We start from the raw sequence: 15,505 nt of genomic DNA on the forward strand, positions 1-15,505 counted from the left end.
AGCGTCCCCCCTCCTCACAAAGATATGCAGGAGGATTTGTCTGGAAGGCAGAAAGCCTAGAAAAAAATGGGGAGGGGGAAGAGAGCGCCTGAATCAACAGCTGCATCCCATTCCCTGGCACTTAGCCAAAGAGCCTTAAAGCAAATGAGAAGAATAATGCTGCAGTCTTTCCCTTGCTGTTTGATTGTTCTTGTTGTATGTAAAAGGTAATACTAAACTTAATAGTGCAAAATCATTCACTTCATTTACTGCTGCCATCTCATTCTAAACTCAAACTCTAGTACAAATCTGACTAGTCACCCACAAAATATGCATTGCATAAAACAATCCTTTGTTATTGTTTTAAATCCTTTGTTGAATCACATTCATTGTATGTGCAAAAATACACATATACAAACAGGTACGAGCTGCTCAATGCACTTTTTTTCAGCTGAAGAGCATGGTAAAACTGCTGCAAATAAATCCAAAGATTTTAACATAAAATCAATATTGAGCAAGGTTGCTGCCTCGGACACCTTCAGAATACAAGGCTAGATGTGGGACGCTGTCTGACGAAATGCCTTTACTGTACAGCACTCCTGCTCTGATTACAGGCTACAGTGGGAAGTTACCTAGCAGTACAGAGATATGTACAGAAATGAGTTTCCCAAGAGATGATTTCTGTGGTACGCTAATTGGCTTCAGTACTTGATTCTAAAAGCAGGTGCTTCTTTTAATTGGTTTGTAAAAGTTGAGGACGCTGTTATTCTGAATAGGGGTATTTCCTTTTTTAACTGGGCAGAAAACCCGAACAGTACAGGAAGTACAGTTAGAGCACACTGTAGATGTTTGGTTGGCTAAGAACTAAACTACAGTACAAGTGAAATGCATTACGTATTAACACACTAAGCCAAGTTGGCAATGTAGCCAGAGCATCTCTAATAACCATCACTTTATTAATGCAGCAAAATGAGTACTCCCAAGACATGTGCAAATGGATCTGCATTGCCTGAGAAAATAGTCCTCTCTGTTGAGGGCGTGCACCTCTGTTTTGCAAGAGGAGCTCAGAAGAGAGGCAATAACCTTTCACCAAGGAGGAGACATGGGTTGTGGGTTTTGCAGATAGGACATCACTACAGCCGAGATAGACAACCTGGAAAGAAGACAGGAGTCATAATCAGGGCAGGAACGTTAATATTACACCAATAATAGCAATGCAAATAGTAATATCAACAGAATGAATTACAAATGTGACCAAAGAATCTCAGTGTGTTCAGTGTATTCAAATTAAAAAGTTTATATGGGATGTGTTACTAAGCTTGCTTGGGAACTGTGTATTTGACTTGAGTTTGAACCTGATTGTGGATCCTGTGTGTGCATCCCTCAGAGACGCTGGAGGATTGGGGAATGAGTCTGGTACAAGGGGAACCTCTTTCTGCTGCAGCCGCTAGACCAATTCCCAAAGAACGAACAGCTAGCCACAGATAGAGCTGGCTCAGAAAATTAGCACCATAGCCATATTAAAGTGAGCTAGCATGTACATTAGGATCCTTGGGATCAGGGATGTGGAGCCTGTAGTCTATCAATATCTGGAGGGCTACAACTTTATAAACATCCCTGACTACTAGCCATGCTGGCTGGGGCTGATGTGGCTTAGAACCCAACATCTGGAGAGCCCCAGCCCCCCAGCCCTAGTCTGGCTAGTGAAGCAACACTTCAAGGTTTCTGGGAAGTAAATGACTTAATCAGAAAGAATGGAACTTATTAAGAAAAAGGCAGAATAAACATTTATCTGTGAATACGTTATTACAAGGTCCGAATGATTAAGGTTGAATAGATTAGGAGGAAAAGGAAGAAGTATTGTTACCAATGATTAATCTGCTGAGACAAGCAGCAAAAGAGAAATTATCAGTGTGATAGGTTAAATATAACTAGAGAAATTAGCCCAGACTGGATTTGGGCGTGGGGAAGATTGGATTAGTTACATCCAAGAGCTCCATTGTGGGTATTCAAGGTGCCAGGCCACTCATTTCATTCCAATGAAGGGATCCTCAGGGTGGGTCTTGCCTTGAGCTTTATAATCTTTCAGAGCAATAGTTTCTGGGCAAGAGATGCTGGTTGAAGTTTCCACACAAGTGCTGTACCCTTAACTTTCCATGTGCAACTGCATACTGTTTGTGGCAAAGGGAAAGCAGCTGTGTGCCTCTTGTCTCAAAGTAAACTTGGCAGCAGTAAGAAATTAACACAGGACTCAATGAAAGGCTGAAAGAAGTAAAAGAACCTGGCTCACATGAAGCTGCTCATCATCTGTTTGGTATCTTCTGAACTCCGAGAGTTGGCAAAGCTGATGAATGAACAGTAGACAGCAATCCAGGCACACCACTTTAGCTGCAAACAGCACAGAGTAATGTAGTGAAAGCTTTAATGAAGTCTCAAGGATTATGACTTTAATGAAGTCTCAAGGATTAAATACTATTTATTCCTTAGTAAGAGTGTAAAACCATGATAACCACTCTGCCTTGTTTCTTTACTCAATTCATAGGAAACTTCCTTACGGTGAGTCAGACTATTGCTCCATCTAGCTCAGTATTGTCTACAATGATTGACAATGGCTCTCCAGGGTTTCAGGTAGGGGGACACTCCAATCCGTACTTCAGGGATGCCAGGGATGGTATTGGGAGCAAAGTAGATGTTCTGTTATTGAGCTTACGACCCTTCCCCTTGAGGAACTGCTGCCAAGTCCATATAACACCGGTCCTGAAATATCTTCATTGGCTCACAGCAAATTTCCAAGCACAATTCATAGTGTTGGTGCTGACCTTTAAATCCCTAAACGGCCTCGGTCCTGTATACCTGAAGGAGAGTCTCCACCCCCATCATCCAGCTCGGACACTGAGGTCCAGCCTGAGGCCTTCTGGGGGTTCCCTTGCTGCGAGAAGTGATGTTACAAGGAACCAGGCAGAGGGCCTTCTTGGTAGTGGCACATGCCCTGTGGAATGCCCTCCCAGCAGATGTTAAGGCAATAAACAACTATTTTACTTTTAAAAGACAACTGAAGGCGGCCCTGTTTAGGGAAGTTTTTAATGTCTGATGCTGTATTGTTTTTAATATTCGGTTGGAAGCCACCCAGAGTGTCTGGGGAAACCCAGCCAGATGGGCGGGTTACAAATAATAAATTATTATTATTATGTAATACTTATTACAATTATTAACTAACGCCATTGTTCAAAGACTTGATATAATTTCAGACTCCTACTACAATTGACAGGTGTTATTACCTCTTATCTAGAAGAAAAGTGAAGCACTCTGACTCAGAGGTCTTTATAAGTAATTGCAAATTAGACTCCATAGCTAACATGAAATGAAGCATCATGAAATCATTATTTACTCTCAACATTCAAATGATTGATCAGCCTTTGCGCCCAATAAATGTTCATCATCTTATCTGACTATTGTGAAGAATTGTTTAGCAGTTGGGTAGCATTCCTTGGAGAGACTAAAATAGCAGGGAAATAGGGAAGGTTTAAGCACAGGAATATTATGCAGTTAATCTGACAAAAAGAAGGAAAAGAAGCTGTGTCATTTACTACTAGAATAAGATTCTCAATCCAGGTCTGTTAGGCACATTAAACTAACCTGGGGTTGTTGATGACAGATTACCTTCCAGTGATTATATGATTTTCAAAATTATACAATCCAACAGCAGTGTAATAATTACAAGATAACAAGCAGCTGGTAGAATCTTGTGCTTAATTTGCTCAGCTAGTGTTCTGCATGTCCTGAAGTCAAAAGGCCAAGCACTGCAATACTCACCTTCAGCATCAAGCCACACATACTAAAAATCATTCCCAGTAGATTCATGTAGTCTGGTGTGGGGTCTTCCAGGGTAGGGTTATTCTCTGTGGATGGAGGTTTGTATCTATAAAGTAAAAATCCCAATTATGGTGGAAAGAAACTATTTTAAATTATGCTTGAAAATAAAACATTAGCTTTATCCACCACCATATCAAAATGGTAAGACATCAATGGGAGTTTCTCTGCTGATAATAAGGCTTTGTGTAGCTTCAAGCCAACATAAGAGTTGTTTAGGTGTGGGGAACCTTTAGTCCTCCACATGTTGCTGAAGTACAACTCCTATCAGCTCCAGCAAGCATGGCCAATGGCCAGTAATAAAGGGAGTCATATTTAAGTAACATCTGGAGGCCAAACATTCTCTGAACTTGCTCTAGTGCTGTGGAAAAAGAAATGGTGCCAGTCTCTCACAGTTCAAGAAAAACATCTCTCCTAAAGGTTACTCAGTCACATCTTTCTGGATTTTCCTAGCACTCATTACATGAATTTGTTGTGGAAATTATATACTGCACTTCTTCTGTATGTTGCAAGAATGAGTGCTTTCTATATACCCATGAAATCATTAGTGACCAGCAACACAATCAACTAATACTATTCTGTAAACTTTTAAAAACTTTGTTTTATAAAAAAGGTGTAACTGCCCTGTGTTTCTGGCATGTTCATGTGTCCATTTAAAAAAAGTGATGGATATGTGTTGGGAAAGGTTTCTAGCTAAGTGACAGCACAACATTCTTTGCATACTTAGGGTAGAATTCAATGTAGTGCTAAGTAGGCTATATGCATGTACAACATGAGGTCTGCTCATGCAACAATACTCCCCCCTGCCCCCCCTAACGCTGTCTGGGGGACCACCCAATCATCCAGTGCATATTTAGGGGGTGGAGCGAGTATATGGTTAGGAAGTCCTACTGCATATGTGGACTTTGTTCTGTACACGCAACAACGCTTTTAAATCCTGCCCCAAATGTCTCCAGGTCAATATACAGAGCAAGATGTGCCAAGTGTAAGTGCCTATGAGCAAGGTCATCCTGAACGCTACAGCAACAGCTCACCACTTTCTTTGTCAACAACAAATCGTTGCTCTTTTTTGTGTTGAATATATGCTATATGATAATCTATGGACCTAACAGGTATCTAAAGCCATTTGCACATAACAAAATATGTATTTTATCAAAGTAATTATTGAACTGAAATACAATTAAGAAGAAGTATATTTTGGAAATGTACATCCAGTTTTTCTCGCCCTTTAAATTTTTTTGGGGCCCCCAAGAGAGTGGGGCCCTAAGCTATAGCTGTTAGCTTATACGTAAATCCGGCACTGCACACGCACACACATATATCCCCCGTAAGTGTGGACTGGTGGCCACACTATTCTCTTTGAGCAAGGACTTGCAGTTGGGGGCACATTTTGATCCTCACCAGTCAACCACCACTAGCCATCTCTGTCCCTGAATCTCCCTCTGCTGCAGTTTCCCCTATTGCCCAGTCTGGTGACTATTAGGAAAGGCCGCCTCTCTCTCGCCCTCCGCCTTGCGTTTCCATGGCGACCCCATGCCCGTCCCGCGCTACAGCGAGGGGTGACGTCTCAGCGCCCCCTTCCGCATCACACGCCACTCCCTCGGCTCAATCTTTCCGTGCCAAAGGTCGCCCCGCTCGCGCCCTCTCCGTGGCTTTGCCCGGGCAGCTCACCCGCCCCCGCCCGCCCCCCCCCCCGCTGACCTGAGAACGCGATTTGGCCGCCGCGGGTCCATTACGTTGTTACCGGCCATCGTGCACCGCCTCTGGCTAACTCCGAGCAGCGCCCCCCCCCTCGGTCGCCGCCGCCGCCGCCACACCAACTTCCGCTTCCTTTCAGTGGCGCAAGGGGGACAACTAAGAGTGCAACACCCCGGAGTTCAAGTCTTCTCGTTCCGGTCATCATTCCCGAGGCCGCAGTACTTGGAGACGGTTTAGCGGATTAATCTTCCGTGGAGAGATGCTATGGGTTGCTCAACTGAGGGAAGGAATAAAGAACCTTCGGGGGTTTTTTTCCTGCCAGGGTGGGGAAATCCACGCTGCGAATGGGCGGAACTAAAGATGAGGTAGCTGTGCACCGAGGGAGCGAATTGGAGGGTTGTGCTGTGTCCTTCATTCAATCTTCCTCCTTCCCATAATAAAATCCGGTTTTCAATTGGCAGTTAAACGTTTGGAGGAAGCTATAAGAGGTGCTAAGTCGTTTTTCAGTCATGTTGAGTATCCTTCCGAATGGGAAGTCTGCGCATGTTTGATTCCTGGTGGTCTGAAGGGACATGGCTGAAACGAAGCAGGTTTGAGTCTGTTCAGTGACCGCCCCGGAACCACATGTAGAAGAAAAGGCGGGATATAAATTTAAGAAAATAAGTAAATCAAGCTATATAGGCAAGGTACTGTAAAGGATAATACAAAATTTCTCAAAAATGGCTACCATAGGATAAGAATTAGATTGAGAAGAGCATCAGGGAGTAGTAGAAAGAGTTCTTTGGTGGTTTTCTGCAAGTTTAAAGAACTGTAGGTGTGCTACAGGGTTTGCTATGTAAAGATAACATTTAACTGGTTTGGAAAGAGAAGGATTTCTAGAGGGTTGATAGAAACTTGTAAAATAAGATAAGCAAGGCTACATGACATAGGTGATTTGCCTTTGCCAATTTTCCTTTCTGGACAAAAAAATGGTCTTTACCATTGTGAGAAAACTGGTAGCTTGAGTAGCTGTTGCAGCTGGGACCTGATTTCTCTTTATGCATGTGTCGTTTTGTAATAGGGTGGTATTCCAAATGGAAGAAAAATCCCAGACGCAGGGCAATCCTAACACATCACATCAATCCACTTTGGGGTTTTCATAGTACTTGAGAATTGGCTGTCAGTTACAGCTGTTGCATCCAGTATAGAAGAATCCCCATATAGCATACCTGCTTGTCTTCATCATGGCCTTTCCAGAGCCAAAACTGAAGAAGCCTGAGTTGCCAAAGAAACTTCTGGGCACACTGGAATGTAAACAGGGAGCTGTCAGGGCAGTGAGGTTCAATGGTGAGTGTATCCTTGATCCTATAACATGGTGTTGAATTTTTAGAACCAGAAAAACAAAGCAGAATCTAGTGTGTGATTTACAATTTTTGAAGGTGAAGTTTTGATAGCCTGTTGCAGTTAAACCAGCAAGGAGTCTTGTGACGCCTTAGTTAATGCAGGTGTGGGGATGCTGTGACCTGGATGTTACTGGACTACAACTCCCATCATTCCTGATTGTTGGCTGGGGCTGGTGGGAGTTGGAATTCAGTAACAGCTGGAGGGTCACAGCTTCTTCTCTTTTGCCTTAAAGAACAACAAATTTTATTACGGCATAAGTCTTTGAAAACAATGGTCCGCTTCATCAGATGCATGAAGTGCAATCCTTAGTTACCTGGTATATATACACAGAAAAGTGCAAAGGGGGAAAACCCAAAAGTTGGCGCTGAATGGCAATGCAGTGCATAAAGTATTAGGGCAGTATTCAACTAAAGGTTTGTGCTAGTGCAAGGATTAACACTAGCACAGTGGGCTTTTCCCTTCTTCTACAATGTATGCCCTGTGCCATCCCCAAATCCGCTCTGGAGGGTTGTGGGTGGGGAGAAACCCAGAACAGATGTAGAGTGGGGGGTGGGGAGAAGGGAGAGAGATACTGTTCCATTGCTCAAGAGGAAATCTTTGCACTGATGGAACATTCAGTTTAGTGCCAAGTTGAATATAATCCTTAGTGATTCACGAGCTAAAGAAAATAATGATTGGGGGAAGGTGTCTATACCGTGGTTATAGGTTTCTTGCTCAGGGAGAAAATTTGTGCCTGCAGCAGGAATAGTGGAACATGTGTAGCACATGCAGAAAATAGGAAAGGCAAATCTGTCAGGAACACTGCTGAAGAGTGTTGCATTAGATACTGTTCAATGAGTTTTTCCTCTCCCACCCCCCCACCCCCCGTAGTGGATGGAAATTATTGTCTCACTTGTGGCAGTGACAAATCACTTAAGCTCTGGAACCCCCTCAAAGGCACTCTCCTTAAGACTTACAGCGGCCATGGCTATGAAGTTCTGGATGCAGCAGGGTAAGAACTGGGGAGAGGGAGCCACTCTTTTGGAAAAATAGATTTTGTGGTGAAATACCACCAGAAATTTTGAGATGGTATGCCCTTTTAAAATGTGGCTCTTTTTTGGGGGGGGGTTATTGGGTTGTTGTTTTTATTTTGATTATATATATTGTGGTTTTATATTTTGACTTTGTTCTGTGAACCACCCTGAGACCTCCAGGTATAGGGTAGTACAGTGGTACCTTGGTTTGCATATGTCTTGGTTTGCATATGTTTTGGATTACAAACACGTCAAACCCAGAAGTGTGTGCCCCGGTTTGCAACCTTTTTTTGGATTACAGCCCATTTCTTTTGGATTACGAACAAATTTTTTTTGGGAGGCCCCATTGGCGAAAGCGCGCCTTGGGTTACAACCTGTTTCTGGAACGGATTATGGTTGTAAACCAAGGTACCATTGTATATAAAATCAATCAATCAATAAAAAAAACTGGCTGGAAAGCAGGTGGGTCACTGGTCAGAACTTTTGTGGTCTATGCCTCGTCTACTTTTCTACTGGAGTTGTGAGCTGGGCAAAGTAGAGTTTTAAGAATTGCTTGGTAAACAAATTAAATCCTCTGACCTGCCTGTGTTGCATAAATCTAACTTTTAATGTTATACAATACAGCTGGAAAACAAATAATTTATAAAATTCATAATCAAAAGAAAAAGATATGGATGAATAAAATTTTTACATTCCAGAAAGAAAGAGAAATCAATTTCTCCATGAAGCTATCAGTTGTATATTAAACCAATTTAAATGAATTGTCTTAATTTGCAAAACTTGAACTTGCTAGCTGTTGGGAGAAAACCTGTGAATAGCATAGTAATACTGTCTCACTACCCAGCCAGTGATAATAGGATATCCTATTCAGTCCCTGCTCCATACATTTGAACCGATGTTTAATGTCCTAAGGTTTGAAACTTAGCTTTTGAAAAATTAAATCTGACATTCTTAATACAGTAAGAATACAGTAATTCAGGGAGTTGCACATACAGGAAGCAATCAGGATGCTTTCCCTATCATTATCTGTCTCTATCCACTCTGCAGATCATTTGATAACAGCCAGCTTTGTTCATGTGGTGCAGACAAGACAGTAGTGTTGTGGGATGTTGCCACAGGTCAAGTGATTCGCAAGTTCCGTGGCCATGCAGGGGTAAGACCACTTCTGTCCTTTGTTTTTTTTTATATATATAATTTTTATTGCATTTTTCACAAAAAAGAACAAAAAAGCGAATTTTCACAAACATTACAAAAGAAAAGAAAACATAGACAAAAAAAGAAGAAAAAAAGAGATTTTGACATAAAAAAAAAACTCACTTTCCAATTATAACCTTCAAAATCTTATTTTCCTTACTTCCACCTGCCTCCCGAACTTGTATTCTATGTAATAATTAGTTCAGCAAGCTCAATCTTTGTTCATTTTGATTCTTGATCCCTCCCTTTGTGCTTTTATTTAACTCAGTCACTAGAACCCCTTCTTTTCCTTTTCAATGTCCTCAACATTCAAAGATTTTACAGTGTTTTTGTAGATAGACTTTAAACTTCTTCCAGTCCTCTTCCACCTGCTCTTCTCCTTGATCTCGAATTCTGCCGGTCATTTCAGCCAGTTCCATATAGTCTATTACTTGCATCTGCCATTCTTCCAGAGTGGGTAGCTCTTGCGTCTTCCAATGCTTTGCAATAAGTACTCTTGCTGCTGCTGTAGCATACATAAAAAAGGTTCTGTCCTTCTTTGGCACCAATTGGCCGACCATGCCCAGAAGAAAGGCCTCTGGTTTCTTCAAGAAGGTATACTTAAATACCTTTTTCAGTTCATTATATATCATCTCCCAGAAAGCCTTAATCCTTGGGCACGTCCACCAAAGGTGAAAGAATGTCCCTTCAGTTTCTTTACATTTCCAACATTTATTATCGGGCAAATGGTAGATTTTTGCAAGTTTGACTGGGGTCATGTACCACCTATATATCATTTTCATAATATTCTCTCTTAAGGCATTACATGCCGTGAATCTCATACCGGTGGTCCACAACTGTTCCCAGTCAACAAACATAATGTTATGACCAACGTCTTGTGCCCATTTTATCATAGCAGATTTTACCGTTTCATCCTCAGTATTCCACTTCAACAGCAGGTTATACATTCTCGACAATATCTTAGCATTGGGTTCTAACAATTCTGTTTCCAACTTTGATTTTTCCACCTGGAAACCAATTTTCCTGTCCAAGTGATAGGCCTCTCTTACTTGAAAATAATGTAACCAGTCTCGCACCTTATCCTTAAGTTTCTCATAGCTTTGCAATTTCACTTTATCTCCCTCCTGCTCCAGAATTTCCCAATATTTTGGCCAGTTAGATTCCATATTAAGCTTTTTCAAGGCCTTTGCTTCCATAGGTGAGAGCCACCTAGGGGTTTTATTTTCCAATAAATCTTTGTATTTCATCCAGACATTAAACAATGCTTTCCTGACAATATGATTTTTAAATGTCTTGTACACTTTAGCCTTACCGTACCACAAGTATGCATGCCACCCAAAAACGTTATCATATCCTTCCAAATCTAAAATGTCCGTGTTTTCAAGAAGTAGCCAATTCTTCAACCAGCAAAAGGCTGCTGCTTCATAATATAACTTAAAGTCCGGCAGGGCAAACCCCCCTCTTTCCTTTGCGTCAGTAAGAATTTTGTATTTTATTCTGGGCTTTTTGCCCTGCCAGACAAATCTAGAAATTTCTTTTTGCCACTTCTCAAAACAGTCCATTTTGTCAATGATTTGTAGCGTCTGAAACAAAAACAACATTCTTTGCGCAGTGGCAGTATCGTAGCCAATGAGGTTAATCCGAGGCGCGATTATTGCTAATTGAAAAGACCTCTTCTGTCCTTTGTCCCTTCCAAGAAAATGGAACAGAGTAACTTCCCTGGATCAGACCACTCTAGTTTAGCATCCTTTTCACCACAGTGACCAATCTCAAATCTCACAAGCTGGGTATGAGAGCTTTTGTTTCTCAGTGGCCGGTACTCAAAATCGTGCTGCCTCTGATTTTGGAAGACTGTAATGTATAGCTGTCATGACTAGTAGCCATTGATAGCTTTATCCTCCATTACTTTGTTCAATTCCCTTTCTAAGTCATTTATGTTGGTTGTCATTACCACATCTTGTGGCAGTGAATTCCATAGTTTAACTATGTGCTGTGTTAAGAAATCCTTCCTTTTGACTGTCCTGAATCTTCCACCAGTTTCATTGGATCACCCCAGGTTATAATGCTATATGACAGGGAGAAAAGGTCTGTGTCCACTTTTTCTGTACCCTGTATAATTTTATATACTGCTATCATGTGTGTGCATCCTACTTACTCACCTTTTTTCCTAAACTAAAAAGCACCAAATACTGCAATCTTTCTGCATAGGTGAGTGTCTTCACCCACCTGATCATTTTGCTTGCCCTTTTCGGCACATGATTCAAATATCCAGCTTTATGCACATAAGAAAGTGAATTCTTCTGAGCTTCCACTGGGGGATGATGGTAGAAATGTGTCCTGCCTCACAGTGACTGGATAATGTCTGCAGTTTTGTCTATTTGACATCTAAAAATCTGTGCGGTAGAAAATACTATTGACACATTAGATACTACGGTAGGAGGAAGTTTATGAGAAGTGTCAAAATATTGCCTGCTGGCTACAAAACTACATTGGATGTTTGGCTTGTGGGGTGGAAATAGTAATGAAGAGAGAGCTCTGTAGAAGTTCAAGGAGTTCAAAGAGTTGAGGTACTTTGTGTAGAAATGAGGCAGGAATGGGAACAGAGAATGTAATCCTTCTATGCTTGAATCTGTTAAACCAGTCGGACAATAATTGCTTATCTCATTCTCTTCTCTCTATTCTCACCTGGCAGAAAGTAAACTGTGTCCAGTTCAATGAAGAGGCAACTGTGATCCTTTCAGGTAAGGAATGCTTTCCTTCTCACTCTGCTTCACTGTTAATCCCAGAGAACTCATTTTAGGCTCTACTCAATATACTTCTTTGCTCTCTTGCAGGTGCCATTGACTCCAGTGTCCGCTGCTGGGATTGCCGGTCACGCAGACCAGATCCCATCCAAATCCTGGATGAGGCCAAGGATGGCATTTCCAGTCTGAAGGTGTCAGACCATGAAATCCTTACAGGGTAAGGAAAGGTGGAATGAAGTTAGAGCTGGTGAGGGTAAATTCCCTGCCGTGCGAAGTCCATGCTGGACCTTGGGATCTGTTAAGGGCTTCCCAACCCATCCAGGTGTGTTTCACCCCTCTACTCATCTGCAATGGATTGAAGGAAGCAGACTCAGGAAGGCCGCAATCACATTCCAAAATACAGTGTATGGCCACTGACATTGTTTTGTTATTTATAATTATTATAAATATAAAACTTTTTAACATTATATATTCTATGCTGTTCTCATAAAGCTGGTGTTTTGCATTACCAGCATTTGACAATACTTGACTGACCAATTGATCAGATTCTTTTTGGACTAATAAAAAGCCCAATCCTAAAGTCACACAGCTGTGTAAATCCATACCCTGTAGTATCCTCTCATTTCTAAACTTTCATCAGAAACGAAGAAATATTTTCAGTGTTTGCTCCAAAAGGGAGAAAGTTAGTTTCAAAAGAATACAGGCGTATATGGAATCCTGTCCCACAACTTGAGTTCCATGGTTTGAAAACCAGGAATGTAGAAAGGGCACCCTTTGAGACCTCGGGGTCATCCGCCAATGTGCTTGCTGAGTGCCACCCTCCTGCTGCCAGCTAATTTCCACTGCCCCTTTTTTTATTTCTCAGTTCTGTGGATGGGCGTGTCCGTCGCTATGACCTCCGTGCTGGGGAGCTCTACTCAGATTACATTGGAAGTGAGTGTTGCTTACAGACTTGTTGACAATTTGGTATGATGAGAGACAGTTTTCAGGGTGATGGTTCCTGTTGCATTTCCTTTGCCTCCCTCACCTGTATTCCCCTGCCTCTTCTCTTTAGCAGATGCCCCTCAGGTCCAAACCGAAGGGACTCTGCCACATCTTGTATCGTGTCCGGCACTGACTCATTCTAGGAAGTGGGTAGACTTGATCTCTGCAAGCTACTATTCCTTCCTTCCTTCCTTCCTTCCTAATTTGTAGCCCTGAAGAAACTCCTAAGAACAAGTTCTGATGGGGATTGCCCAGAATCTTGCACTTTTTTGTTTCTTGATGCAATCAAACCCAACACTGCCATATTTTCATTATAGGTCCCATCACCTGCGTGTGTTTCAGCAAAGATGGGCAATGTACCCTGGCTGCTAGCTTGGATTCTACTCTGCGTTTGCTGGACAAGGATACGGGCGAACTACTAGGAGAGTAAGCAATGCAGTTATTTAGTCCTGTCATTAAAGCTTGCCCTACCCCACCCTGTTGTCGACACACAATAGCAGCTCAAAAGAGTGACTGTTCTTCAGCATTTGGGTGCAGCCCTAAGTGTATGAGTGCTTCCATGTAAAAGAACCTAGAGGACTAGAGAAATTTGTGCAATACAGATCTTTATACATTGACTCAGAGCCACAGTCAGTCTGCCTTGAACTCTGGTGATGCTGGGCTTTTGTTATCCTCCATCTACCTTGCCAGGGACTAGTAACAACCATAGGTGGACTGATGGGGGAAAGCCTGACTGAGAAAAGCAGAAATATTCTCCTCTTTCTCATCCCATCCCCCCCATGACACCCCTAGATATACAGGCCACAAGAATGTAACCTATAAGATGGACTGCTGCATGAGCGAGAGGGACACTCATATCGGGAGCTGCTCTGAGGATGGGAAGGTGTACTTCTGGGACCTGGTGGAGGTGAGCAGAAATGGAGAGGTTTCTTCTTGGGCGGTCCTGTGACTTACCAGTGTTTCATGGGAGTTGAGCCACAGATACTGTGTGTGAAGGGGTGCAGTTTGGGGGGCTTGAATTCCGTTTGGTTCGATAAGGCAACATTTAACCTTGGAGAACAAAGCATGAAACCTTCTCTCCAAATTGTTGGTGGTCAGACTTTAGCTCAGTGCCTTAACTGCTGACAGTAATCGTAGCTGTTTTTTGTATGACCTAGTTGCCTGAATATGACCTGAATATGACCACTAAGAACACAGGCAGAGAAATTGATACATAGCATTTTCCAATCTATGTGTTAAATGAACAGTTAAAGCAGTGGTTTTCAGCCAGTGTGCAGTGGCACCCTGGGGTGCTTTGAATGATGGTCAGGGGTGCCGTGGGCAACAATGGCCTCTGTCCCTCTTTCCTTCCCTCCCTCCCTCTGGTGCCCTCATGTCTCTGCCTCCCCAAGGCTTGCAGAGTTATTTATTGCAGCAGCCCTGGCTAAAAGCTCCCCAGGCGAATGGTGCCTCTGGGGCTGGTCAGGGAGGATCAAGGGGGCAGCTCAGAGACCAGGGGAGGCAGCTGCAGCTGCCCAGAGGACTCCCAAGGACAGGCAATTGGAAAGGAGGCTGAGGGAGCACCTGCACAAGGAAGGGTGTTTGAAAAAGGGTGAAAAGCTGCCACCTCGGCAGGCAAGGGGTGACATAACTGTGCTCCTGAGCCCCACAGAGGTGCCACAGAAAGAATGTAGTTGGTCAAGGGAGCCATGGACTCAAAAACATTGAAAATCTCTGAGTTAAAGTGTTACGTAGACCACTATCACTTATCTGAAGTTTATGGGAGGAAGCGCTTTTGATGCAACTGTATTGGTTCAAAGCTAAATACAAGATTTTAAATCTCTGGTGTAAATAACATTCCTCATGACCATTGAGGATCAGGTACAGTTTGCATGCTTTCCACTGCAAGGCATTCCTTCTCTTTCCTCTCTTGAACTTGGACTGTCCCTTTCTCATATTGATCATTCAGCACAAGAGGTGGTGCTTGAAAAGCAGATGCAATTCTGAACTCCAGCCCATGTCTAGCTGCCCAAGTGTTAGGAGTATGTTATCTCTACCCTTATCTTCATTGTTCTTCTCTCTCCTCTTCGCAGGGGTCCCTTGCCCTGAGCTTGCCTGTGAGCAAGACCGCAGTTCAGTCTCTGTCCTTCCACCCAACTGAGTCTTGCTTGCTGACTGCTGCAGAGGGCCGTGTGCAGTTTTGGAGGGAGGAGTCGTACGTGGCTGAGGAAGGGGAACCAGCCTGATGGTCCCTGTCCTGGCTTGAGTGGAGGACCGAAGCTGCAAGGAGATGGAACTCTCAGCCATACGTCTCTTCAGAAGCACAGTACTGTTTCCACTGCCTTCGGGAAGGTGTGCAACACTGGACTCCCCTGCTCTTTGGAATCACACTTTGCAATTGGTGCTTGTAACACTTACTTACAATCTCTCAATTCCATACCAGTTTCCAGAGGGATGGCCATGTTAGTCTCTCTTCCTCAACCATCAGCAGGTTTCTGTTTTATAAGTACTCTCATCTTTCAACATTAATACCTGAGTTGATTGTTCTCCCCGCCCCCCAAAAAAGACTGTATTGTTTTACTGAAAACTAAGTAAAGTTAAGTTGTTTCAGAATGGTCATTTGCCTAAGGCCACTTAGTGGGCTTCATGACCTTGCAGGTA

At 42.8% G+C, this 15,505-nt stretch overlaps 2 protein-coding genes across 7 annotated transcripts; one reads left to right on the forward strand and one right to left on the reverse strand.

Moving 5' to 3' along the window:
• Nucleotides 1-916: 916 nt before the first annotated feature.
• WDR83OS (WD repeat domain 83 opposite strand) lies at nucleotides 917-5,693 on the reverse strand. Its single transcript, XM_079966590.1, has 4 exons — nucleotides 5,551-5,693; nucleotides 3,793-3,898; nucleotides 2,270-2,367; nucleotides 917-1,132 (listed from the first exon to the last, which is right to left on the reverse strand). Exons 1-4 carry the CDS (start codon nucleotides 5,598-5,600, stop codon nucleotides 1,066-1,068), a joined length of 321 nt encoding a protein of 106 aa, XP_079822716.1. The 5' UTR covers nucleotides 5,601-5,693; the 3' UTR covers nucleotides 917-1,065.
• WDR83 (WD repeat domain 83) lies at nucleotides 5,666-15,429 on the forward strand. Of its 6 annotated transcripts, none has more exons than XM_079966588.1 (10): nucleotides 5,666-5,765; nucleotides 6,608-6,873; nucleotides 7,801-7,921; nucleotides 8,991-9,096; nucleotides 11,830-11,878; nucleotides 11,972-12,098; nucleotides 12,747-12,814; nucleotides 13,183-13,291; nucleotides 13,658-13,772; nucleotides 14,938-15,429. In XM_079966588.1, exons 2-10 carry the CDS (start codon nucleotides 6,771-6,773, stop codon nucleotides 15,088-15,090), a joined length of 951 nt encoding a protein of 316 aa, XP_079822714.1. In that variant the 5' UTR covers nucleotides 5,666-5,765; nucleotides 6,608-6,770; the 3' UTR covers nucleotides 15,091-15,429. The 6 variants fall into 6 exon arrangements, with proteins under 6 accessions (XP_079822714.1, XP_079822715.1, XP_079822711.1 ...); XM_079966589.1 differs by lacking the exon at nucleotides 5,666-5,765 and adding an exon at nucleotides 5,777-5,912; XM_079966585.1 differs by lacking the exon at nucleotides 5,666-5,765 and adding an exon at nucleotides 5,922-6,233.
• Nucleotides 15,430-15,505: the final 76 nt, after the last annotated feature.

This window comes from Podarcis cretensis, assembly GCF_951804945.1.
Source record: "Podarcis cretensis genome assembly, chromosome: 2".
NCBI lineage: Eukaryota > Metazoa > Chordata > Lepidosauria > Squamata > Lacertidae > Podarcis > Podarcis cretensis.

Excerpts from the sequence above, each read along its gene's own strand:
- WDR83OS (XM_079966590.1), bottom strand. The coding sequence starts at position 5,600 with ATGGCCGGTAACAACGTAATGGACCCGCGGCGGCCAAATCGCGTTCTC. Across the intron at positions 3,899-5,550 it reads CGGCCAAATCGCGTTCTCAG|ATACAAACCTCCATCCACAG; the intron begins GTCAGCGGGGGG and ends TTTACTTTATAG. Across the intron at positions 2,368-3,792 it reads TGTGTGGCTTGATGCTGAAG|CTAAAGTGGTGTGCCTGGAT; the intron begins GTGAGTATTGCA and ends TGCTGTTTGCAG.
- WDR83 (XM_079966588.1), top strand. The coding sequence starts at position 6,771 with ATGGCCTTTCCAGAGCCAAAACTGAAGAAGCCTGAGTTGCCAAAGAAA. Across the intron at positions 13,292-13,657 it reads ACGGGCGAACTACTAGGAGA|ATATACAGGCCACAAGAATG; the intron begins GTAAGCAATGCA and ends TGACACCCCTAG. Across the intron at positions 13,773-14,937 it reads ACTTCTGGGACCTGGTGGAG|GGGTCCCTTGCCCTGAGCTT; the intron begins GTGAGCAGAAAT and ends TCCTCTTCGCAG.